Raw genomic sequence first — 27499 nt, forward strand, 5'->3', positions numbered from 1 at the left:
TGCGGAATTTGTGGGAAGAGAGTAGGGAGAAATTCCATTCAATGCAGAAAGTGAAAGTACTGTATTGAGTGCATAAGAGAAGTTCAGGTAGGCCTATCAATGGAAGGCTGATGAGTGGAAGGACATGTGAACTTGGGAAGTAATGAGATCGAGCTTGTTAAGGAGTTTCGTTGTTTAGGGGATATGATAGGGAAAAATTACAGTACTGGCAGGGCAGTGACGGCAAGAATACGCGCTAGTTGGAAAACTTTTAAGGAATTGTCTGATACACTCTAGGGCAGACTACTCTATACAAACCTAAAAGAATGGCTGTGTAAAGCATGTGTAAGAAGTGTGATGTGTTACGTAGCTGAATGTTAGGCGATGAAGAAGGCTGATGTCAGGCGAATGCAGATGACAGAAATGAGGATTATTCGAATGATGTGTGGTAAGACACTACGAGATGGCATTACCAATGATGTGATAAGAAGGTGGACATGTGTGGAATATATTGAAGAACATCTAAGAGGACATCGTCTGAGATGGTTGTGGAACGTTGAGCGAATGAATAAGTAGAGCTTAATAAGAAGAGTACAACATAAGATGATTGCAGTAAAGGTGAAAACGGGAAAATCAAAGAAAACATGGGAAGAGACGGTGAAGGATGACAAGAGAAGGAAAGGTTTGAAGATCGAGGATGCCATCGACAGGGGAAAGTGTCGGCGTCGTTGCAGGCAACTGGTCGACCCTGAATTTGTTTCGGGATGAAGACTAGGCCTGAACAACATTCGAATGGAAGATGATTATGTATATATGCAAAGTCTTAGCAAAAATAGTTGTATTTAAAAATAAACAAAAACCATCTTTCTTTATTTTAGAAATTACAAAATGAAAATAAAACTCCTTCGACATTCATATCCCACTCGAATGCCATGACGAGCTTCCTCAGCTTTTCATTACTGAAGAAGCTTCCATTGACCTTCAACGTGGGGGAAGCCCTTATTAACCTCAAGAATCGAAGGGCATCCTACAGAAAATTTCTAAAAAGTAGGTGATTACAAGCGCTGCCTACATGTAGCCTTTCCACTCTTGGATGATTTACTCGTGTTGGTATCTAAAAACTAGTTTTGTTATTGCAATTAAAACTTCTGTGTTAAAAAATACGCGTTTGCTAACCACTCTTTATTACCTAAACTGTTGCGTTTTCTAGGAGGCAAGTTATTAAGGAGACGGATCGCAGAAATGCGTTGGACCCGGCAGAAATGAACAAAGTTATGACAAATCCACTTTTTCGTAATACTGCGCTGACCATAAAACGTAAATGACAGTTACAGTTGTTTTATATTTTTACATTATTTTAATTCTCGTTGAATGTGTAACTCACTATATAAAAAAATGCAGTATGGAGAAGAGACCCCGGAGCCGAGGTGAGAAGAGCCCAAGGGGAAGTCCTCATGGCTTATCTGATAATTGAAAACTCGCAACGGACAAGTGCGGTGCGCAATATGCTCGTTGAAGGGCTAATGTTTGGCTATCCGACCGAGAAAAAACGATGGATTGTTCGTGTAAGTCACCACATTTTCCTTTCATGTAGAACTCTATTAAAAAAGGATGTTTTTAATGCAGGTGCGCGGTCACAAAACATTCTCAACATATGGGGATGCAACTATTGTAATGCCAGAATGGTTGAAGAGAGGGCTGGATAACCTTGTCAGATTCAACGGAGAAGAGTGTAAGATTGTTTTTCCCCATAAGGGAATAAATCTTACAAGTTCCTCTGCAGCTAAAGCAATACAGCGGGTTTGGAAGTTGGCCGGAGGTCGCGGAAAATTTACAGCAACCTCAAACCGGAAGTATTCGGCCACACAAGTAATTGATCTTTACTGTAATTAGACCTAGCAATATAAATAACGATAAATCGCTAATAATGAAAATATTCTACAGCAAAATTTCAATAAAAGTCAACCAGTGACGTATTTAAAATTTAAAATTTCATATTAGGTTAGATCTAAGAGACCGGACCGCCGCCTTTTGGTGGCCAAGCATATGGCGCATAGCTCGAGCACACAAGAGAGATATTACGCGAACGACCTACAGAATGAAGAGGCTGAAGAAGCCTATGAAGTCATGAAAGAAATAAGGGTAAGTTGTTCAAATCAACTTAAATGGGATTCCTCGGAATAAGTATAAAAGTTTTAACTTTTTTGTGTGCATTACAAGTCTGATTCGCGAATAAATTCTATTCTTGGCAACGAAACAATTTCTTGTCGATGGCAAGTTTGATGTGAACACACGCTTCCTTCCGGCAAATGGTTGTCAGTAAAAAATTGAATTATATTTTTTAATCGCAGTCGTGCAGTTCGGCTGGTCGCACCGAAACAAAAGGCGCATCAGCTCAAAGAAGCCCGTCTGCTGAAAGAATCGCATCAGCTGTGGAGGTTTCATTTATAGAAAAAGGTTTGTCAGATGATAGAAGCCCATATTCTGAACGAGTAGAACCAGCTGCTGACGTTTCATCAGAAGAAAGTTTGTCAGCTGAAAGAAGCACCTTTGCTGAAGAAGACGAGTCATTACAAATTCGCCGAAACAAAGACGGTGGCCAACAAAAGGCGGTCCGGGATAAAATAGTTGAGCCTCGTGTTGTTCTGCAGCAGGTAAATTCTCTGAAAAATCTCTTCAAATCAATCGTGGTAATTTTGCATTTTTTGGTTTATAGATCGACATCTCTAATGTGGCAGGTGCTTCGAAGCTGTCGGTAAGTTAAAATTTAATTACGACTTTACAGTGAAACTATGATTTTATTGATATTATTTCCTGTCACCCCACATGCTTTATGTATCCAATGCGTGCATCAATCAAGAAATTTATAAATTATATATGTACTAGTCACACATATTTAAATTAAAAACAGAAATTTGCTTGAATTACCAAAATTTATTTAAATGATTTAGGAAAGCCCCAGCACATCTGCATCACCCTCCAGAAAGAGGAAAAAGAAAAGCAATTCCAGAGATTTTAATGTCGTGGTAAATAGCTTTCTAAGCATTTTAGTATATATCGGGAGATTGGAATACGGGAAGGTGTTTCCTGATATACTTGACCGATAATGTTTGTATCACTCCACAAACGTTACGTGACCAATGCATATATGACTGAACCATGCGGTTATAAAAAGTATGCATACTGTACACACATATTTAATAGCGCAAAAACACTGTACAGTTTTCTTGATATACCAAAGTTCTTTTAATAATATAGGAGAGCCCCGGCTCAGCTACAAAACCATCTAGAAAGAGGAAAGCTACTTTCGATCGTTATAGTTTCTCGGTAAGTAGTATTTTAACAATTTTCGTTTATTGTATTATATTGCATATAAGTTTACATATTTAAAATCTATTTTTACATGTTTTATATAATTCCTCAAGCCGAAGCCAGGGGAAAAGCTCACAATTTTAGGTTTTATTAAGGACTTTTTTTATAAATTTAACTGCATTTTGATAAATTTAGCCATTAAATCCACATCGATTGTCGAAATTAGAGAAGGAAGAAAAAAAAGTTAATGTTGTGGTAGGTCTTAGTTAAGTTTATTTTCCATTTGTAATGAAAACGTAAAAAATGCATGTGCCTTGTATAATTTAATTATGTATACGGTAAACTATTTTCAATGATTTTATTATTAATTTCTAAAACTTACTGTTTTTAACAGAAATCTCGGCGACAGTTTTCTGCAGATGAATCGCTTGAAGTTAAACAATTTTTCTCATGGTATATTGGTACGAAGAAGGGAATAACAACGCAATATGCTAAAACGGCTCTTGCAGATGGAAACCTCCCTAAATGCAAGGAATTTTCCAAAACGCCGAAACAGTTGCAGGACAAAGTCCGGCAACTGATTCGGCGTTCTTTGAATGATAATTAATTAAGTGTGTATGTGCAAAATAAATGTGGTATATTTGGACGCCTTATTCTGGGTTAGGGTTAAGACTTTTTGATGCCTATTGCCACTTGTAATGTATTTTAAAATTGCTTCGTATTTTTTCAAAAATGATGATATACCTGTTGCATGAAAACCACATTACAATGTTCAATTTTCTCGGAAGGGTATTTTTCAATCAATTTTGCCGGAAAAGTTAATTGGAATTATTTTCATATTTCGGCCAGTAATGGTTAAACGGAATAAATAAACTAGAGAAAAATAAAAAGTTTTAGTTGGTAAGTTTTGCGATAGCTGATTAAGGTCACATTAAGGATCTTCTAATACTGGTTTAAATAAGAAGAAAAAGTGTTCGTAAGTTCTACTATAATTTCGACCACCTTTCAAGTATGAATGGAAGATAATTTAAAATACCTTCAGCTTTTCAATGCTGTTTTTTATTTCTATGTGTAAAAAAAACAAAAGCCAAATATGTCCGAGAATGATGACAATCAGTAAGTTATAATTCGCATTGGTACAAATGCGCACGAAGTAACTATTACCAAATGTATTTCGCAAAATATACGGGTATGAATGTGCACGAAGTAACATTTACCAAATGTATCTCGCAACAAATACGGGTATCAAACTGCACGAAGCAAAAAGTTTGTATATTGGTAAAGGTATATTGGTACGAAGAATGGAATAACAACGGATGATGCTAAAACGGCTCTTGCAGATGGGAACCTCCCCAAATGCAAAGAGTATTCCAAAACGCCGAAACAGTTGCAGGACAAAGTCCAGCAAATGATTCGGCGTTCTTTGATTGATAATTAAGTGTGGAGGCCCAGTTAAACAATATGTACGTTTTATCTATGGGCCTTACATGGCTACGAAGTAGCATGTTTGGCTTATGTGTGGGCTTACTGAGGAATGGCCAAATCATTTAATGCAAAAGAAGGGCCATACATGGCTTTTTTCTGTGAAAATGCAACAACATTTTCATTTCACCATATCTACTTTATCGTGATAACAATGGTAGTTTTTTTTGCATTTCATTGTCGTATAGTATAGTTCAATATTTCTGTATTATTTTTTTCAAAACCTTTGCCTATCTTTGTGTGCGAAAAATGCTGCAGTTTGTAGTTTTTAAAAGCTGAAATAGAAGCAAACAGTGTATTATTATTGTTTTAAAAGGCATTGAAAGATATCGTTTATTTCAATTTAAAACGCATACACATTTACGGTTACGAAATTGCTGTTTTGATAATAACGTTTAAGTAGTGCATGTTGCAAAACAGGATTCTCTTAGCAGTAGGCGAGATTTTTGTAGTTTTGTTCCTGCAAAGCTCCTTAAGCGCTTGATCAATGCTTTTAAGGTTTTCCAAGTAACTGGATAATGTGTGTGAGTTTTTCACTGAAATTAGGTTATGCTGGCTGTTGTTAAACATAGCCTGTAGCGGTTAGGTTAGAGAATGGGTATGCAAAAAGTTGATCCTAGCTATTTTCGGTTTAACTGAAGTTAGATTTAGATTACAAGGTATATTTACTATTTAGGTTCTAAAATTTAGGTTACTCTGTTATAACATTTAAGTTAGGTTGACAAGAAACTGTGAAAAATAGCTTTGGTAATAGCTTGAAAAATAGCACTCCAGGTCAAGTAGCCAAGTCGAAATCAATGGAATCGAATTACGCGGGCCTACTCATATATAGGCTAATAAATACACTGACACAGAAATTTAAACATGGTATTAATATCAAATACCACAAAATAACTAATATATGTTTGCTAAATTCATGTTTTTTCAGCCGACAGTCAGATTTGGTCACAATATTATCTCAAAAATCGAGCAAACTTAACCACAAAATATGTAAAATATAACCTCTTGACAAGCAGCGTGCTATTATTAAAAATCAAAGCTTGCCTTTGATTGAAAATAATTAATATATTGCTTAACCTTAGTCTATTTTAGACACTGTATATTAAGCTGTAAAATAAATTGTGGTATCTACAGTATTATGTGGTGAAGAAATGAAAACATTTACACAAAATTTTATGGCCTAAAATCGGTTTTCTGAAAGTTGACGTGCTTGTATTTTACATTCTAAGAAGGGATTATTTCACTGTAATTTTTTACAGTTCATTGATTCATGTGAATTATTGTGAAAAACATTATACAACAAACATAGTATACCAAAGTTTAGCAAAAACTTTTTTTGTTTTTTGTTTTGCTGACCAGCAAGCTCTGGACATTTACAATGCCACCTCGCGGAGGTTCAAAGTTAAACAATCATATCAATTACCGTATGCGATGCATTCTGCAGGATGGTCGCACTTTCATCGGCACCTTCAAAGCTTTTGATAAACACATGAACCTAATTCTTGTTGATTGTGACGAGTTCCGTCGGATTCGACCCAAGAAAGGTTCCACTGACAGAGAGGAGAAAAGGACTCTGGGGCTTGTGCTTCTACGCGGAGAACATCTGGTGTCGATGTCGGTTGAAGGACCACCTCCATCAGGGAAAGGACTCGGCGTGCCGGGAGGTTCAAGTCGCGGACCAGGCGCTGGACGAGCTGCTGGTCGCGGTATGGGTGGCCCCGGTGGTCCAACGGCGGGATTACAGGGACCTATGCATGGGGTCGGTGGACCAGCCCCGGGCACAATGGCACCGCAGCGGGGCGGTTTTGGACCCCCGCCAGGAATGAGGGGCCCGCCCCCTGGTATGGTCCGAGGTGGCTTTGGTCGAGGCTACAACTATTAATGTTTCAAGCACATCGGCTACTCTCTTCACATCGTGTCAATCATATTCGAAGTTGCAGTGCTGCTTTGCTTGTGTTGTCATAGAGCTGCATTATTACGTGTGCTTCTAAAAATGACCTTTTTCTCGTGTCATGAGTTTTATACGCTTGGGTGACGCCAAGCGAGAATTCCTTTTTTCAATGGAATTTTGACAATTTTGACAATTTTGACAATTTTGACAATTTTCAACAAATTTGACAACTCAATGGGAGTGACATTTTTATGTTGTCGTTGTGCGAGTGAGTCGATGATGTTTTTGGAATTATGATGAATACAATAAACGAAATAACCACGAATCACAAAAAAAAAAAAAAAAAAAAAATGAAATGATGGATCCGGAAAGTTCCGAAATTCACAAAAAACGTGAGGTGTACTAAGAAATGCGATAATACCCCAAAAACGTAAAAAATGCTGAATTTATTAAATGTTTCACGTCAATTCTGCTGATTGTTGCCGGAAGAGGTGTGAATTTTTTATTGCAGATTCTTAAAGAAGATTTCCCCCTCTTCACTATGGTGACCTTGAAATGAAATTGTACTACAGGCCCTTAATAATGGGCTATATTTCTAAGGACTACGGTTATTTATTACTTTTTATGGTTTTTGAAAATAGGATGTTTTTGGGACTATTTTCACCATTAACTTACTTCGACCAAAACGTTTAAGTACATTTTATTAAAAGTTTCATGCAAAAAGTTTAATTTGTTATATAGATCTCAGCGGGTAAAATAATATACCTCAATTTCAATCAAACAAAACGGCAGCAAAAGTTTCTGCTGGATACGAACACGTGATTGTGATTAACGTGATTGTGATTAACGTAACCAAATGTATCTCGCAACTTATACGGGTGACAAATTGCACGAAGTAAAATTTACCAAATGTATCTTGCAGTTTAGCCTATACGGTCATCAAATTGCACGAAGTAAAAATTACCAAAGGTATAACGAAACGTGTAAGGGTAATAAATTGCACGAAGTAAAAATTAACAAATGTATCTCGCAATTTATACGAGTGAAAAGTTGCACGAAGTAACAATTACCAAATGTATCTCGCAGCGAAAACGGGTATCAAATTGCACGAAGTAAATATTACCAAAATTGGAGGTTGTGTTTGGGACAACTAAACTTAGAGGTTAACATTGCGACAAAACATTGCGCGTTATAATAAAGTTAATGACAGTGGAGTGACCAACTGGAACAGCTTCATAAACATTTCAATTGTGTAAAAGGACACACTTGAGTCTGCGCTTGGAACTGTCCAAAAACAATCGCCATTGTTCTGGATCATACGAGGAGATACCCAGTTGTTCGAAAAGACCAGGTATATCGTTGCAATATACCAGCATATTTTCCTCTGAAAAATAGGGAAGAAAGAGTTCTTCTCTTTTTCGAAAATGGAAACCTTTACAGATTAATCTAGAACCTGCTTTTCCTTGAGTCTGGAGGCTAAGAGCTGAGCTTCTTGCTTGGACAAATCTAAATCACGTACTAAGTCATTCAGTTTTGATTGATTAAACGGCTGAACAGCTACTCTGGTTTCACAAGAAGAGTGTTCAGATTCTGTATCTGTTCTTTTATACTCCATTTCCATAACCTCTTCCCTTTCCGATTCAATTTCCTCATCTTCAGAAAATGTAAAACCACTAAAGACTGGAGGAAGGAATCTATCATAGTGCGGAACAGGTCGTATAGCTGATGGTATGGTATACTTGGATAAGAAAGCATTAGTCGGCTCTTCCTGCCAACACCTTTCACATTTACCATGCAAAAGTAGCAGTCAGTCGTGTGATCTTGGGGTTCACGCCACACCATTGGAATGCAAAAAGGCAGACTCTTCCGCTTTCCTTTTTTTCAGTCTCTGAGCATTTCTTCGCAGTTATGGCACACAATATGTGGAGACCATTTCTTATCTTGATCGCCAAGATGGATGCCAATTTGCCAAAATAAGCTGGCTTCACGAACGATGTTATATTTCATCTTTGACGAAGAAAGCGTGTACACACCACAGATATAACAAAATGAATCGGGTTTATTTTTGCATTTACGAGTGTAAAATAGAGCTTATAACCTATCCTACAGCATCTATCCGCAATACCTAACTATAATAAAACTGCTTAGCTTCTTCAAACGCCCTTAAACAGCAGTAGGCTACAACTTAAAAGAGCTGAAAGCTTCTATCTGAAACACTGGTACTGTACCATACAGACAGCGCACAATAAATATGAGCCAGAAACGAAAAATTTTGAATTTTCGATTGCATAAAAACTAGAGCATGCATCAAGAAACTGATTGCAGATTTGAAATCAGCATCCGAAGATTGTGTAGAATCAGTTAAAAAATCTCATGCAACAAAAAATAAAAAAAAATTTGCTGACCAGTGATAATTATCTTTGCAGTTCAGCAATAATTTACTGTAGTCGCCACTTAACTATATAAGACATATAAGACATGGTGGATGTAAGCCAACTCTGCGCGATCGTATCATTGTTGCTGTTTTCATTTGGTTGACCTATGGGCTCTTTTTTATGGACGCTGGACGTTTTTGATTTTCAAAGATTTCCGAATTTTTTCTGCTTTTCTATAACTTTTTTTGTTTGTTTTCGTGCTTCGTTTGGAAGTTATTGTTGCTTAAAAGTTAACGCTGTGCCAATATTGCATTCGTATTTCTTTTTGCCTTTCAAAAGAATTGACGCTTCGTATTATACTACATCGCTTGAAGTGCGCAATTGTACCCGAAACTGCATAATGTAACAGTCATTTAGAAAAATAAAACTCCAGCCTTCGAGTATAAAAATGGAATTGCACTTAAGTGACCAGGAATCACACAGAAGTCAAATTTTCTGATAAATAAAATCAAAAATGACAGTTCAACGAGCGAAAAAGAGCTGCCGTTTGCAATGAGCGTCGAGAAGTGAGTTATCGTCGAGTTGCAAAGGCAGTTATAAAAAAACGCCAAACAAAACCGTGTGTCCACTAAACTACATGATTGTCAAACAGCTGATAGTTGGAAAGGGAAGGAGATATACCAGTGACGTAGGTGCCAGGAAATCATTTCAAGGATAAAGTTATTGGCCTTGACCATTCACAATTTTGCCGGATTTGACAATGAGAATATTGACATTGTCATGCTGGCTGCAATAATTTAGTGATGAAATTTGGCCCATTTTACTCTAAACCGAGCGATGGGGCGTACTGGTCCGACAAAGTACCGAAATACATCTCCAAAACTGCATAGTCTTATGGCTGCAAAATATGGCTGAAATCAAATCGACATACCCGGTTGATGAACCAAATTCTAACGTCTGAAGGCAAGACGAGAGATTTCGTTGATCCAGCGCTCGAAGCTGCTTACTTCTGGACTGAAAAACAAATTGTTGATCGTTGTTTTGAAAACGTCGGCCATATTTTTAAGCAGAAAATGGCGGCGGGGAATGCCAGTTGGGCAAAATGAAATTCAATGGGCGACTGTTTGAATGTTTTTACACAAATTTATTTTTACCTTTGTTGTGCATGCAATTGTGTCCCATCCTGTGACCAAGATATAGATTGAACTAAATCAAAGCCAAAATCTTCCTTTCTTAAATAAAAATTCTCATAAAAGTAATGTACATGTATAAGCATACGAAGACATATAATTCCCATGATCATAACTCCAGCTAAATCAGAGCAAGTACTAAGCCATTACAAATTCTGTTACCACACATAGAAATCCCCTTATCAATGTTCCAGATTGAAATTCCACTTTCATCTGCCACAGCAAAAGTGTTGTCAGCAATTGTGTGATGCCTTAACAATTCTGGCCTCTTCTTAAAGCCTGTGAAAGTAGCAACCGGGTTGATTGGTGCAGATTCAGAAAGCCCATTAGACGGTAGCTTCCAAAGTTTTACCTGAGAATAAGGTATTTTACTAAACTAGTGGCACTATCGCACTGCAGAAATACTTCACAAAAATTTATTTTTTTTCAGGTATGTAAAAATGCGTTAAAAACAGAATTGGTACCAGTGGTTCACAATAAAAAGAGTGACAACGTTCATACCGACATCTTTTTGCAAACAACAAAAACAAAGCCTACGCACTGTTGTATCCTGAGACGCAGAAAGTAGAATGTTATGATGAAAGGGTGACCATTCGAGATCAATAACACTATCACTATGGGCAGATAATGTTGGATTTTGCCCCATTCGTCCGGGATGATTCACACCAAATATCCCAATCTTTCCGCTTCCTGTAAAGTGTTTGCCTTAATAACATTTAACAAACAGCCGTATTACTATTTTACCTGCTGAGCTAATGTTGCTAGCTATAAACCTTGTTCCCACTGCAAGACCATTTCCAAAGCAAAGTGGCACTTCGACGGATATGTCGGTGAAACATTCCTGCAAGGAAGTAGAAATATTGATAACAAAACACAAGATAAAAAATAGAACTGTACAGTAACACAATGCAAACAGTGGCGAAGTGGATTTTGTTGAACGTTTCTTCAATTATGCAACATAAACTTCACCAATAGTAATACAGATCAGGATTTAATGTGTGAATTCGATGCCATAAAACTAAATTAAGTTTCAACATAAACTTTCCATGCCACCAATACAAACCTCTTTTTTGGAACCTTTAACAACGCTGTTCTTGTATTTCGAAGCTTTGAACCGATGCATTCTCAAACGGTAAAACGGATACAAAATTCAAGAAAAGCTTAAAAAATAATATCCCAAACTCTCTTTCCTATGCAGAGGAGATGCATAAGTACTCTGTGATTACTTAGTCTGCTAAGTTCACCTGATTAATGCCAATGAAGTAAAAAGTGATTCTGAGAAGCAAACCTGCAGCCTGTGGAGCATTTCAGCCAACAGCAGTTTATCAAAAATATGTTACATCACTTTGATTTGACAACAAATCAAAAATTCAAAGTGGTTGGTTATGATTTTAACTGTTTGTCATTCGTTCATTTCTGTCTCATCTACAACCTTATCACCATATTTTGAGCAAAAAATTGCTAGATCCACAAATGCACTTTAAGGTAAAGAACCATGAGCATCAATCATTAGAATCATGAGCATCAAATCTGTAAGAGTTTCAGACTTACATTATTACATTACATTACATTACTTACATTAGCATTGAACTAGTTAAAAAACCACAGAATTCTTCTATTTTTATCAAATGTTCTTGTATTGTTTTCTGGGAGTAAACGTTTTAAACAAAAACCTTTGAAAGACAAAAGTTTGCTGAAAATTGCAATCCAGCAGTAAATTAGGCTGCATCATAATTGCAGTGTTTCAAATATGAAATTAGTACAAATACATTATGACATGGTTTTAAAATATTAAACTAATTTATCTAATTACCCAAAACCTACACTGGAAACAAAACCACAGATTGATAGTGAAATGCTTGGCATATGTCCATATGTGCATATGAGATGAAAAGATCAATATGTATACAAAATTATTTTATATTCACGCAGTTAAGCTGATTGCAAAAAAAAAAACACAAATAAGATACAAACAATAAATAAACTTCATCTACACATGTAAACAGATCCTGAGCACAATGTCTCATTTTTTAGTGACAGCACATTTATCACACTTTCGAAAAAGAGGACCACAGACTTAGGACCCTAAATTTTTCCGTCCTGCACAACTGAAGTTTCATGGGAAAGTGCCTTCCCGCCTTTTATAAACTAAGAATTTTGACGACTTCCACCTTTCAAGCTCATATGTGAAACAATTTAAAAAAAAAAAAAAACTCAAGTTATAACCATTTTCTTCTCGTTCAAATTTGATATATCGTTATTCAACAAAAGCTTGGAGACGTTCATGCAAACCACATAATTTATGTACACCAAATTCTAAGCCAGTACTGCTAAGTGCTATCTGCTATATGCTACCCTTCCTTGGCTGCGATGCAATACCTGAATATTAATAAAAAGCAATTTTGTATTTATAAACTTTAAATGTTATGGAAAAATAGGTTATACCAGGATAAAAGGAATTGCAAAATGGTTTTTCTAGTGTTTATAAATTGCAAAATATAAACGATGGTTAACTTAGTCATGCAACAGAATATAACACTTTGTGAATTTCCTTTACTTTTGCACTCCCATGTCAGGTTACGAGGAATTATTACATCATAATTTTATTTCTATTGCGTCATAATTCCTTCCCATTCAAGCCTTCATGTCGGAGTGAAAAAATATAGGAGACTACTACTGAAAAGTTTGTACGATGCTACAGGTTTCTCGCAAAATTGCCATTTTGTCCTACATTCTATATTATCGGTATGACGTTGGCGTGGCGCAAATTTTGGCATTGCATTTATTGGTGTATTTACCTGGCACATTGAGACTCCTTACTGGAAAGTTAATAAGATGCGTTGGCTTCAAATTTGCCATTTTGCCTTATATTTTATGTTATAAATATGTTGTTGTGGCGCAAATTTTGGCATCACATTTATTGACACACTGAAAGCAAAGTTTCCAAAAGGGAAAGAGAATCCACTTTGTTAATACCGAAACTTAGCAAAAAAAAATTAACATGATAATAGAACTTAATATAGAATATTTATACAGTGCAGTATATTTCCAATTTCCATTCTAACCGCAGTCTGTAAATTTCAGAAAACCCTTAAACGGATTTAAGAATTACCTATAGATCGAATCATGGTGCACAAGCTACGTGATATAGCTTCAGGATATCACGGATCGAAAGTTTAAAAGTTAGGAGTTATTCCCGGAGAACTTATAGCCATATAGGTTAATGCTCTAATACAAGCTTTTGGAAAAAAACTTCACTTGATTCTTCTTCTACTAAGCGTTATATTTTGCAACCGATGGTAGCCTATGACATTAATGAAATTTGATGCTTGACCAATAAGTTTTAAAACATTCACCTTTTCAAAAATGGTAGAAATTACCCGCACGAATTGACATAGGCTAGTATTTTGATTAACCTATTGTGATTAGCAGCCTGTATCTTCCTGCAGTGTACTTTTCCAGAAGGGGAAGTCCCATTGACCATTTTTTTATCAATTTACAATTATGCAAGTTTACAATAGTGAAAACAAAATAATACTATTATAAGGTTAACGTTAGCTTTTGGTACACACTACAAAGTACTTTTTATAAACTACTGTATATCGTTTCGAATATTAATTATCTGCTGTTAAATAATTATGCAATTGGTGAGATTAGAAATAGGAGGCTTTGTTGATTTTGAGAAAATCGAATAAAGTTTTATTTTTTACAATAAACTTTCAGCGATAACTGAGAATCTCTTTTTCACCTACCATTGTCTTCTTCTCCAACATAACAATCAACTTTTCGAACGCATCTTCTGCCGTTCTTAATGAAGCCTACATTGCAAACGCAATCCTCCACAGTACCGGATATTGTACAACTGGAAAAAAAATCAAATTTTCAGTAAAGTAAAGTGAAAAATCTAATCAAGATCTGAACAAGATGAAACATTGCAAGTTACCTCACTGATGCTGAAGGGCTGTTGCATGTGTCAGGACAGGGGAGGGCGCATCCTTCGTAATGGCTGTTAGGTGGACATTCTAAGCTCGGCCTGCCCAGCTCTTGCCGCCAGTTGCAGAGGTCAGCGCCTTTTTCTTGACATGCTGTGACGTAGCTTTCAATTGCCTTAATAATTCAATTAATAGTCAAAAAAGTAAAAGTTATTGATTAAAGTTTCCTTTGCTGCGTTCTTAAGAAACGAGCAGACGAATCATACTTTGGTTGCAAAACAAGTTCTTACTTTTGTGATGTCTTCCTCGTAGCCATCGGTAGCACACGCATCAAACACGCAATTATCCATGAAGTTGATTGAATCAACCAAACCCATGCACCGGTCCTCAAGCTTCTTTATCCCGCCGCAGTATTGGGGTCTTTCCCTGAGTTAACAGGGAAGAATAAAATAATATGATACTATATGATACTGTGTAAGTGTGTATGATATTGGAAATGTACATATATACGGTATACTGTGCTGTATATCATACTGTATATATGATACTGACATTATATATGATACTGCAATACTATGATATTGTATGAAATCCACGTTTTCCAAAATCATGGTTAAAATATTTTTACCATTTTCTTCTATCGCCAGGAGAACAAAAAAAATGGATCCGGAGTTTCATCGGCACAATCTCCAACCTGGTGACTGTCACCAAACTCATTCACATCATCTGTTACGGTTCCATCAGATTTCTCAAGATCATCACTTTCATCATCGTTGTAATTGCCGCATAACCCATTGATCTGTAAAATCACGCATACCTTAAAGCATGGACATTTTAGATAATTATTCATTATAATAGAAAGCAACGTGACAGAATGAAACAAAAATGTAGCAGATAAATCTTCAACCGAACTGACAGACGTGGCTTAGGATTGCAAAACGTGTAGGGAGCTGCGAAACATCTGTTGCCCCCGCAACCTTCTTGAGAGGATGAAGTAGGATCCAAAGAGAGAGAGAGAGAAAGAGAGAGAGAGAGAGAGAGAGCTTTACGGAAGTAACCTTTTGTTTGTAGGTGCTTGGTATTTTAACGACCAGTCCATCTCCGTTAAAGCTCACTCTAAGATGATACTTGTGATACTTGAAAAGATGAAAAGCGAAAGTTTCACCTCCCTTATTCAGGCCCTTACGAAGTTAATCACGTTAAGAGTACATTTTAAGAGTGCATTTAAGAGTACATTTTAACAGGCTGAAGCTAAGCAGAGGAGACTTATTACTACAGCGTTACCTTCATATAATCAAGCTAGTTGTCCAGAAGATGTCCCCCAGCAACTAGACATGCCCTTGACTGGAGCTTACTTTTTTAATAGGCCGATCAAATGCAAATCGTCACGAGAGTAACAATGTTAATAACGTTTGCAACTCCCGAAATAACGGTCGACTTCGCCGAAGCCCACGTCGCACTATTCGTTACCCAGACGTCGAAACGTATTAATTGTTTATTGTGTGATGCTTCATACTATGTTGTTGACTAATTTCCTATGAGGTAATTTTTTTTTCCATTTGAACAACTTGCACAGCGAGGCGATATCTAAAACAGTCTTGCCACAGACACAAGGCATACGACATTTTCAAACTAACTCGATACTAACTATAAACTTATTATTTTAAGCTGTGAACCATTCCCAAACTGCAGTGCTATATATCAAAAAGACATCAATCTAATGATTCACGATATTATCACACGATTTTATGACGTCACAAAGTAACATACGATCTGTAGGTATTCTCACTGATATTTCTGTGTCATCTAAAGCTCCATAAATCATTGCTCGAAACAATAACAACGAAAAGAAGCAAACAAAATAATTGTGAGGAGGATTTATGCCACTTCAGGCAAGCATGTCCGACAGACATTTTACGACCTGTAAGTACGCATAGATTGTTCAATTTTGGCTCTGCATATCGGACACTCTTTGAGAGCTTTTGCGCACTCGGTGCAACTGCAGAGGTGCCTGCATGGTACAAACACTACCTCAGCAGGTTGATCGAGGCAAATCTTGCATCTCTTCTCTTCCTGCAAATAGCGAATACGTGCTTCCATTGATGGGGTGTCGTCTACGAAGAAGAATTGAAAAGCTCCGTGAAAGATTTATTAAACCGACATACTTGTTGATATCTTTTAAGTAAATTGTGGGAGTGCCCAAGTAACAATTATAGAACATTGTGATTCAAGTAAAGTGACAAGTTTTGAAACCTGACTCACTTGACGTAGAAGCAAAGGCATCATTGCCGGGGGATAAAGTGATTGATGAGTTGGATTGTTCCAACCTATTGTCAAAATAGATGTAAATAACATCGGATTAATGAGGTTAAGAAAATAATTTTTACCGAAACTTATGAAACCGCCCAAAATGGATAAATAAAAACTTGAGTTTAATTTAGAATTAATGTCGTAGCTCACACATCTCAACCTGCGCCTTTCAGATGACTTTGACTGCTTTCCTGCACAGAAAGGAACACATGACACAGAATATACTGTATAACGATTAGGCAGGAAAATACTTCACTGGCAATAACATATTCATTGGTTCCAGGCCGATTCAAGCCACAAACTATTAAACTAAGAATGAATTTAGGACAACCCAACCAACGACCATGGGTAGAAATGTCCTAATCATCACCAAACATACCTGATGCTGCCAATTTGTTGAAGGCATTTCTTTGCACTGTCCCTTGAATCACAACTGATCCGCAGGATACTAAAACATCGCCTTTTTCTTGAAGAGTTCTCCATCTAAACATATATACATAGCATTGATAGGAACATGAGTATGCTCTGTGTAAGTCATGTACGATACCAGTGTTTTATTGGCTTCAGTCATCTTTAGTCACATTCTCACTTGATTTCACTCGAGTCTGGTTGAAAGTCAAGACGGCGAAAAATTTTAAGCAACAAAATCAAATATTTCACATTTTTATGTAAAAAATATTTTGTTACATTTTTAGGTAACAAAATATCTAAATAAGCTTAGGTACAAATAGGTAATCAGATATTTCTATAAGAAATTACTCTTCTCCAAAAAATATCAACCAGATTAATTTGGAAAGAGCCGTTACGCTTTGATAACCGGTTTAATTCAAGGTATGATGTCAGGAAAATCTTCAAGTATTGAGTTACAATTTGAATGGATTCGATGTCGCTCAAGTCGTAAAAAAGACTCGGTCACAAAACTGATGTATACTTCCACATCAGTTAAACGTGTGATAATAAATGCAGCAATAATAATAATTAATCATTGTAATGAGTGGATTGATGTCAAGAAAAAGCCACATCAACACCAAATTAAAAAAGTGCCAACTGGTAATTACAACTAAATAAACACAGAAAATTATTCAGCAACCGGGAAGTGCAATAAAAGTGACCTGTCTTTGAGATGAGCTGGTTTCCGATACGGCGGGAATTCTACATGATCGAATATCTTCTTCCATTTGCTTTGACCGAACCTCTTCACTCCAGTGATGAGTTTTGCATCCGACGTTGGAGAAAACACCTGAACGAGAGCAAATTAACGACACCAAGAAGGTTGGTCACGTGTACACGTCCGTGTGCTTCGTCTCCTCAACTCACATGTTTTGTTCTTTTCTTTGCCGCGATGTAAAATATTGGATTCAATTTATCAGCAGGTCTGTATGAGAAATATTTGAATGACGTCACGATGACCAGTAGTAGATAAAAATTCACTACAAGCAAATTACTTATTGTTCCTGTCATTGTCTATGTTTTCAGCGTCATCTTCCAACTCGGCGATTTCGTTTTCCATGCGAGGTGACTCAGCATCTTCATCTCGTGCTTTGTTTGATGATGTCACAATAGTTTGGTGATGTCTGTGATTAAAAAAAAAATTTCTTTACGAAAATATAACAGAAAATAAATCTGTACAAGCGAGTAGCACGCGGCGTGAATACTTTGTTATTTGTTTGTTGGAATCCTCAAGCACCGATGCGTGGCGATTGGTTGACTCTGCTTCTGACCGGACAGGACTGGGACTGCAAAAATGGGAGAGAATTTTTTCTGTGGCCAAATAGAATTCAAACCTAAAAGGCAGCACCCAGTGACTGGGGTTGCTCTGCATCCTCACGTCTCTTCCTCTTGCTGTGAAGGCGGCACACTGACCAGGGAAGTCGGACTCATTGAAGGTTGCTCCTCATCACTGATTGACTCGTTCCTCGTCGCTCGAGTAGCATCCATTTCTGATGCAACATTATTGTGATTTCTATGTTATCTTGCTAATAACAACCAAAACATTTTGAACAAACGAAAAGATTTGGAAATTTGGATACCTTTCACTTCGATTCTTCTTTCTTAATCTTCAACAAACTGAAAGCAAAGATACTCATTAATATGCAGTGTGGCAATATATTATTCATTACTAATTACAACTGTTAAAAATTTATTATTAATAAAATGAACTAACTCTGCTTATACAAGTTGGAGTGAGAGTTTCCAGGGCTTGTTCGACAAACTGAGCAGTCTGATTCATAAATCGATCGATCACTCGAAATTTGATTTTGCTTTCAATGGTGCTATTGGCGAATTGGGGAATATTATACTGTACTCTGACTGTTTTTAGCTCTATCTGATCAACGACTAAAGCTAAATTAAAAATAGTTACAAAACTGTAAAAAATTCGGTCCAAGCCAAGTGTGTCCCTTAAGCTGGCTGGCAAACTGAACAGCAGTACATGTAAATGTCTTTCACTCTTCCAGCAAAAAGGGATGCGTTATATATTCAGTTCCCATTTGACAATACCCTACACGAAATTAGAAAAAATTGACCTAATATTGGCAAATACAAAAGAAATCAGCGAAACGAAGCGTGATGTTAATTGACCGTGGGATAGAGAAGAGTCAATGATCGAAAACGTTATAAATTATAGCATGGTGAGTTTAGAACTGAAGAAACAAAGATCGGCGGCCTAGAAGGTTAATGATGCAAAGCCTTTTACAACTGACACAACTCGACTTGCTGTATTGTCAAGAAAACGTTCCTCAATGAGCTTGATTGAGGCGCGACCACCAGGATGCGCGATATTACGTAAGAGATCAAATACAGTGCGATGCACAATATTACCTAAGAGTCAAATACGAGTTTCTCCGTTTTGAAAGTGCAACTGTTCCACGTAATGCGACGGTGGCCAATCAAGCCTTCCCCGGTGAATATATCTGCAAAATTCGGGTCTTCTTTGTGACTTCATTGTGGTCTGTCATGCGTGATGCCGCACAATGGAGTTGGCGACGTGTGACGACCTCAGCGCGGTTGGAAAGTAACAAGTCAAAACTCGATAGTTACTTTTACACCGTTTGCAGATGTCTGTCCAATTTTCCCACCAAACACGCGAGCGATCGTTTTCGCGCGTCTTGTGGTAAAAAAAGATGCCAGTTCCCATTTGACAATAAACTTCGGGAAAAAAATGACGACCATAGAACCAAAGTCTAGAAATAGGTTACTAGGTTTGATAAAACCATAAATTTTACAAAAGAAATGAGAAAAATAGGTCGTAAAGTTAATTCACCGTGGGTTACAGACCTAACGATCAAAAACATTATCAATCATACCATGGTGAGTTTAGAACTAAAGAAACTAAGAAAGGAGCCCTAGAAAGCGAATGATGCAAAGCCTTATACAACTGAAACAATTGGAAAGCTATTTTTCACCCAATTTTACAAAAAGCATTTGGTAAAACGTCAGTCAACACAGTCACAGGCTAATATGCCACAAACGCATATTGGAACAATGTAAATTATCGGCCAATACAAATAATTGGCCATAATTCAAATTTTTCACACAGAGAAGGTGAGGAGAAAATATTAATATATGACTAAGGGAGTTTTAATGAAAGTCACTAGGACTGGTTTTATGGGTGTAATTTACTTACAGTTACGATCCCACAATTACGTTGCGACGCGGAAATCGAAGACGCAAGGGAATTGGAACGACTTTCTAGTAGCAATCATTGCGATTTTCATCTTTCTGTTGCTAACTTCAAATTTCGTTTCTTCTAGGTTCTAAAGTCTAAACAATTAATTAATTATTGTTTTTCTGCTACAAACCTCCTCTTCGAAAATAATCGCGTTCCTGTCGCGCCAAATTTGTTGGTTAATTACTGTAACCATTAAAATCGTCTTGCCAAATTTGGCAGCAGAAAGTAGAACCTTAGGAAGTAAAAATGAATAGTTTTATAAACATTTAATTTTCTCTGGAAAGAACTCAACAACGTTCGAACTTCGAAGCAGCCACGACAGTTATGATAACCAACTTCGTGCAATTTATATTGTGGCGTCATAAATGTTTTTGAAATTAAAAGCATTAACGTGACGTGGTCACAATGCTGGTTGCGAGCAACAAAACATATACTTTTGTATTAACACTATTATTTTTGTATTAACATTAGTTAGTTATCTTTTTCAAAATTACAATCGCTTTTACAGCACCGCAGACACTTTTTGGTCTTCACTATTGCCATAAGCATCTTGCCAGTGGCCCTACGCGCCAGTGCAATACAGAGCTACTTGCTGTCTGTATATTGTGTGTGGTGAGTTTATAACCTGACAGAACATGACAAAGATAAATGAGATTTCAAGACAAGAGCTTTCAATGCAGACAACTTTTATTTTGTATTTTCCGCTTAAATTTATATACGCACTCGTGATCTTTTTCTTCTGTAAATGAACTCTTTATGTATCCTATGAGGCTATGATCCTGAAAAATAAAAATAAGAGAAATACTAATAAATGCAGGAGACAAGTTTCAGCTTTAATCCTACTATAATGATCTGTTATAAACTTGTTAACTAAAGATGGACAATTTTTTTAAGTGTGAGAAATGAAATGACAAAGTGTAAGGAAGAATATCAGTACAGAAGCTACAAAAACAAGAATTCAATTACCATATTCTAGTTCTTCACTACTTGACTGAGAATTCCTTCTTTCATGAGTCTATAAAAGAAGCTCCGGCAGGAGCCGGGTAGCTGCTGAATGATGCATTGACGAGCCTTCTTCTGTCACTTTCATTAAGAAGGAAAAAATGTCAAGTGCTTCACCGGTCGGATTTTTCAAAAAACTGTATTCACCCCGTCGATAGAAGAGCTTTAACAATTCATATTCACCCGAGAACCAAAATTTCATGTTTCCAATTCGAACATCGCTCGTCTCTAACGTGCCGTCTGCCCCCTGCAAAGTAAATCGAAAGTGAGTGAAAAAATTGACTTCTTCATCTGTTCAAGGAATCATAGCAAACACGTTGCAGAAGTGGAAGCGGTGTTCTCAATTCGGAATTCCAAATAGATTCCTCAGAATAAATACCGCTTCCACGGAAACTGCTATCTACCAACCTAACAGGTATAACAAAAACGCATTTTTCCGAAAATCTTGATTGTGAAACGCTCAACAAGACGACTTTATTGGTTAAAGTAATTAAACAACAAATTTGGCGCGACAGGAACGCGATTATTTTGGAAGATGAGGTTTGTAGCAGAAAAACAATAATTAATTAATTGTTTAGACTTTAGAACCTAGAAGAAACGAAATTTAAATTTAGCAACAGAAAGATGAAAATCGCAATGATTGCTACTGGAAAGTCGTTCCAACTCCCTTGCGTCTTCGATTTCCGCGCCGCAACGTAATTGTGGGATCGTAACTGTAAGTAAATTACACCCATAAAACCAGTCCTAGTGACTTTCATTAAAAATCCCTTAGTCATATATTAATATATTCTCCTCACCTTCTCTGTGTGAAAAATTTGAATTATGGCCAATTATTTGTATTGGCCGATAATTTACATTGTTCCAATATGCGTTTGTGGCATATTAGCCTGTGACTGTGTTGAATGGCGTTTTACCAAATGCTTTTTGTAAAATTGGGTGAAAATTAGCTTTCCAATTGTTTCAGTTGTATAAGGCTTTGCATCATTCGCTTTCTAGGGCTCCTTTCTTAGTTTCTTTAGTTCTAAACTCACCATGGTATGATTGATAATGTTTTTGATCGTTAGGTCTGTAACCCACGGTGAATTAACTTTACGACCTATTTTTCTCATTTATTTTGTAAAATTTATGGTTTTATTAAACCTAGTAACCTATTTCTAGACATTGGTTCATTGGTCGTCATTTTTTTCTCGAAGTTTATTGTCAAATGGGAACTGGCATCTTTTTTTACCACAAGACGCGCGAAAACGATCGCTCGTGTGTTTGGTGGGAAAATTGGACAGACATCTGGAAACGGTGTAAAAGTAACTATTGAGTTTTGACCTGTTACTTTCCAACCGCGCTGAGGTCGTGAGGTCGTCACACGTCGCCAACTCCATTGTGCGGCATCACGCATGACAAACCACAATGAAGTCACAAAGAAGACCCGAATTTTGAAGTTATATTCACCGGGGAAGGCTTGATTGGCCACGGTCGCATTACGTGGAACAGTTGCACTTTCAAAATGGAGAAACTCGTATTTGACTCTTAGGTAATATTGTGCATCGCACTGTATTTGACTTCTTACGTAATATCGCGCATCCTGGTGGTCGCGCCTCAATCAAGCTCATTGAGGAACGTTTTCTTGACAATACAGCAAGTCGAGTTGTGTCAGTTGTAAAAGGCTTTGCATCATTAACCTTCTAGCCCGCCGATCTTTGTTTCTTCAGTTCTAAACTCACCATGATCTAATTTATAACGTTTTAGATCATTGCCTCTTCTCTATCCCAAGGTCAATTAACATCACGCTTCGTTTCGCTGATTTCTTTTGTATTTGCCAATATTAGGTCAATTTTTTCTAATTTCGTGTAGGGTATTGTCAAATGGGAACTGAATATATAACGCATCCCTTTTTGCTGGAAGAGTGAAAGACATTTACATGTACTGCTGTTCAGTTTGCCAGCCAGCTTAAGGGACACACTTGGCTTGGACCGAATTTTTTACAGTTTTGTAACTATTTTTAATTTAGCTTTAGTCGTTGATCAGATAGAGCTAAAAAACAGTCAGAGTACAGTATAATATTCCCCAATTCGCCAATAGCACCATTGAAAGCAAAAGCAAATTTCGAGTGATCGATCGATTTATGAATCAGACTGCTCGGTTTGTCGAACAAGCCCTGGAAACTCTCACTCCAACTTGTATAAGCAGAGTTAGTTCATTTTATTAATAATAAATTTTTAACAGTTGTAATTAGTAATGAATAATATATTGCCACACTGCATATTAATGAGTATCTTTGCTTTCAGTTTGTTGAAGATTAAGAAAGAAGAATCGAAGTGAAAGGTATCCAAATTTCCAAATCTTTTCGTTTGTTCAAAATGTTTTGGTTGTTATTAGCAAGATAACATAGAAATCACAAAAATGTTGCATCAGAAATGGATGCTACTCGAGCGACGAAGAACGAGTCAATCAGTGATGAGGAGCAACCTTCAATGAGTCCGACTTCCCTGGTCAGTGTGCCGCCTTCACAGCAAGAGGAAGAGACGTGAGGATGCAGAGCAACCCCAGTCACTGGGCGCTGCGTTTTAGGTTTGAATTCTATTTGGCCACAGAAAAAATTCTCTCCCATTTTTGCAGTCCCAGTCCTGTCCGGTCAGAAGCAGAGTCAACCAATCGCCACGCATCGGTGCTTGAGGATTCCAACAAACAAATAACAAAGTATTCACGCCGCGTGCTACTCGCTTGTACAGATTGATTTTCTGTTATATTTTCGTAAAGAAATTTTTTTTTAATCACAGACATCACCAAACTATTGTGACATCATCAAACAAAGCACGAGATGAAGATGCTGAGTCACCTCACATGGAAAACGAAATCGCCGAGTTGGAAGATGACGCTGAAAACATAGACAATGACAGGAACAATAAGTAATTTGCTTGTAGTGAATTTTTATCTACTACTGGTCATCGTGACGTCATTCAAATATTTCTCATACAGACCTGCTGATAAATTGAATCCAATATTTTACATCGCGGCAAAGAAAAGAAAAAAACATGTGAGTTGAGGAGACGAAGCACACGGACGTGTACACGTGACCAACCTTCTTGGTGTCGTTAATTTGCTCTCGTTCAGGTGTTTTCTCCAACGTCGGATGCAAAACTCATCACTGGAGTGAAGAGGTTCGGTCAAAGCAAATGGAAGAAGATATTCGATCATGTCGACTTCCCGCCGTATCGGAAACCAGCTCATCTCAAAGACAGGTCACTTTTATTGCACTTCCCGGTTGCTGAATAATTTTCTGTGTTTATTTAGTTGTAATTACCAGTTGGCACTTTAAAGGCGGTCCAGGATAAAATAGTTGAGCCTCGTGTTGTTCTGCAGCAGGTAAATTCTCTGAAAAATCTCTTAAAATCAATCGTGGTAATTTTGCATTTTTTGGTTTATAGATCGACATCTCTAATGTGGCAGGTGCTTTGAAGCTGCCGGTAAGTTAAAATTTAATTACGACTTTACAGTGAAACTATGATTTTATTGATATTATTTCCTGTCACCCCACATGCTTTATGTATCCAATGCGTGCATCAATCAAGAAATTTATAAATTATATATGTACTAGTCACACATATTTAAATTAAAAACAGAAATTTGCTTGAATTACCAAAATTTATTTTAATGATTTAGGAAAGCCCCAGCACATCTGCATCACCCTCCAGAAAGAGGAAAAAGAAAAGCAATTCCAGAGATTTTAATGTCGTGGTAAATAGCATTCTAAGCATTTTAGTATATATCGGGAGATTGGAATACGGGAAGGTGTTTCCCGATATACTTGACCGATAATGTTTGTATCACTCCACAAACGTTACGTGACCAATGCATATATGACTGAACCATGCGGTTATAAAAAGTATGCATACTGTACACACATATTTAATAGCGCAAAAACACTGTACAGTTTTCTTGATATACCAAAGTTCTTTTAATAATATAGGAGAGCCCCGGCTCAGCTACAAAACCATCTAGAAAGAGGAAAGCTACTTTCGATCGTTATAGTTTCTCGGTAAGTAGTATTTTAACAATTTTCGTTTATTGTATTATATTGCATATAAGTTTACATATTTAATATCTATTTTTACATGTTTTATATAATTCCTCAAGCCGAAGCCAGGGGAAAAGCTCACAATTTTAGGTTTTATTAAGTACTTTTTTATAAATTTAACTGCTTTTTGATAAATTTCGCCATTAAATCCACATCGATTGTCAAAATTAGAGAAGGAAGAAAAAAAAATTAATGTTGTGGTAGGTCTTAGTTAAGTTTATTTTTCATTTGTAATGAAAACGTAAAAAATGCATGTGCCTTGTATAATTTAATTATGTATACGGTAAACTATTTTCAATGATTTTATTATTAATTTCTAAAACTTACTGTTTTTAACAGAAATCTCGGCGACAGTTTTCTGCAGATGAATCGCTTGAAGTTAAACAATTTTTCTCATGGTATATTGGTACGAAGAAGGGAATAACAACGCATTATGCTAAAACGGCTCTTGCAGATGGAAACCTCCCCAAATGCAAGGAATTTTCCAAAACGCCGAAACAGTTGCTGGACAAAGTCCGGCAACTGATTCGGCGTTCTTTGAATGATACACAGGCCAACAAAAAAAAATTTTTTTCAAAAGGCATGATATGTTAGATCGATTTAGGCGTATATCAGGGGCGCTGAGTCCGAAAATGCCATTACTTTTGCTGAATTGGCTTTAGTTTTAGAGATATTGCTTTTTCCTAAATACGTAATGAAAAGTCACAAATGTATGCTAGTGAGTAACGTAGGTTAACAAAAACTGAAGCCATGTGAAGCAGCTATTTAGTTTTGCCCAAATGTTGAGTTGTCTGGCACAAATTTCTCGCTTGAGAGGTAAATAAGACCTTAGATTAGTTTATATCATCTCCCATCAAGCACTAACATAAGCCTTAACATCAACACATAGCATAACATTCTTGATTCGGCAACAAAAATAACGTTTTACCGGGACAGAGAAGAAATGTTAATGCAATTTTTCTCTTAAGAAGATAATTTTGTGTACTGTAAAGACATCGAAGGACTTCTTTCATCTACGGGTCTACTTGAGTATAAACCAGAAGAATGGAGGTCATTCATTGACAGCTCCAAAAAAGTTTGAAATGTGTGCTACTTCACAACGAAAATAAGTTTGCCTGTGTTCTCATTGGCCACTCATGCGTTTTAAAGGAACACTACCAAAGTTTAAAGATGGTCCTGAAGAAACTTTCTTATACTGAGCATAACTGGGAGACATGCGTTGATTTGGAAATGTTCAACTTTCTCTTAGGCAACAAGGCGGCTACACCAAGTATTCCTGCTTTATTTGTTACTGGGATAGTCGGGCCACTGATCAACGCTGGATTAAAAAGGAATGGCCTATACGTGAACAGCTTGTGCACGAAGATAAAAACATTGTAAATGAACCTTTGGTCATTTGTGATCGCATCATTTTACCCACATTGCACATCAAACTGGGTTTGATGAAACAATTTGTCAAGGCCTTAGATTAGATAAAGATGGAGCTTGTTTTGATCACCTGTGCAAAGTATCTCCTAGTCTTAGTATTGAAACGCTGAAAGCAGGAATTTTTGATGGGCCACAAATACGAAAATTAATTTAATATTAAGTTTTTCCATCACGTATGACTGAAGTTGAGAAGGCAGCCTGGCACTCTTTCGTTGCAGTTGTAAAAGGATTTCTTGAAAACACAAAAGCAAGCAACTATGTGGATCTCATAGAAGTAAAGCTTACAAACTTCCAAGCTCTTGGATCAAGGATGAGCATAAAAGTTCACTATCTATTCAGTTACTTGGATCGTTTCCCTGAAAACCTTGGAAATATGAGTGAGGAACAAGGTGAAAGGTTTCACCAAGATATCAAATTAATAGATGAGGATCTCAAGGTAGATGTGATACTCACATGATGGCAGATTACTGCTGGTGCCTAACGCGAAACTGTCCACAAGCAGACTACAGGTGAAAGTCGTACAAGAGAACTTTCCTGCAGATAACTTTAAGCTAATTTGAGTAATTAACTAGAGTGCATCTAAGAACTTCACTAATGCACATTCTGAGATGGGTATATTTTTTCGTATAGTGTTTTGAATACTCCGTGGCAAATAAAAAAATTGATTGCTTGTTTATTTCGTCTGTTTTTGCAAACTGTCGTCTTTCTTGTGTTGGCTTAGGCATATTTGGTTTGTTATTACCAAATTACTGCTATTTATTGTTCACTTCAAGCAAGTTTTAATGTGGTATTGGAAGCTTAGTCTCACACATACACACTGTTAAGAGAATCTGTTGAAAAGACGAATAAATGGGGC

At 36.8% G+C, this 27499-nt stretch overlaps 2 protein-coding genes and 1 pseudogene across 2 annotated transcripts; 1 reads left to right on the forward strand and 2 right to left on the reverse strand.

The window, feature by feature from the left end:
• Window positions 1-6125: 6125 nt before the first annotated feature.
• LOC143459275 (small nuclear ribonucleoprotein-associated protein B pseudogene) lies at window positions 6126-6831 on the forward strand (annotated as a pseudogene).
• A 1274-nt stretch (window positions 6832-8105) lies between these two features.
• Window positions 8106-11399, reverse strand: LOC143444252 (coronin-1C-like). Its single transcript, XM_076943427.1, has 7 exons — window positions 11293-11399; window positions 10974-11070; window positions 10771-10919; window positions 10392-10581; window positions 10194-10222; window positions 9971-10053; window positions 8106-8358 (listed from the first exon to the last, which is right to left on the reverse strand). Exons 1-7 carry the CDS (start codon window positions 11350-11352, stop codon window positions 8106-8108), a joined length of 861 nt encoding a protein of 286 aa, XP_076799542.1. The 5' UTR covers window positions 11353-11399.
• A 2574-nt stretch (window positions 11400-13973) lies between these two features.
• Window positions 13974-14948, reverse strand: LOC143444273 (alpha-tectorin-like). Its single transcript, XM_076943457.1, has 4 exons — window positions 14790-14948; window positions 14452-14587; window positions 14173-14336; window positions 13974-14091 (listed from the first exon to the last, which is right to left on the reverse strand). The coding sequence occupies exons 1-4, from the start codon at window positions 14876-14878 to the stop codon at window positions 13974-13976; spliced, it is 507 nt and encodes a 168-aa protein (XP_076799572.1). The 5' UTR covers window positions 14879-14948.
• Window positions 14949-27499: the final 12551 nt, after the last annotated feature.

This window comes from Clavelina lepadiformis, chromosome 1 (genome assembly GCF_947623445.1).
Source record: "Clavelina lepadiformis chromosome 1, kaClaLepa1.1, whole genome shotgun sequence".
In the NCBI taxonomy this organism is placed as follows: Eukaryota; Metazoa; Chordata; class Ascidiacea; order Aplousobranchia; family Clavelinidae; genus Clavelina; species Clavelina lepadiformis.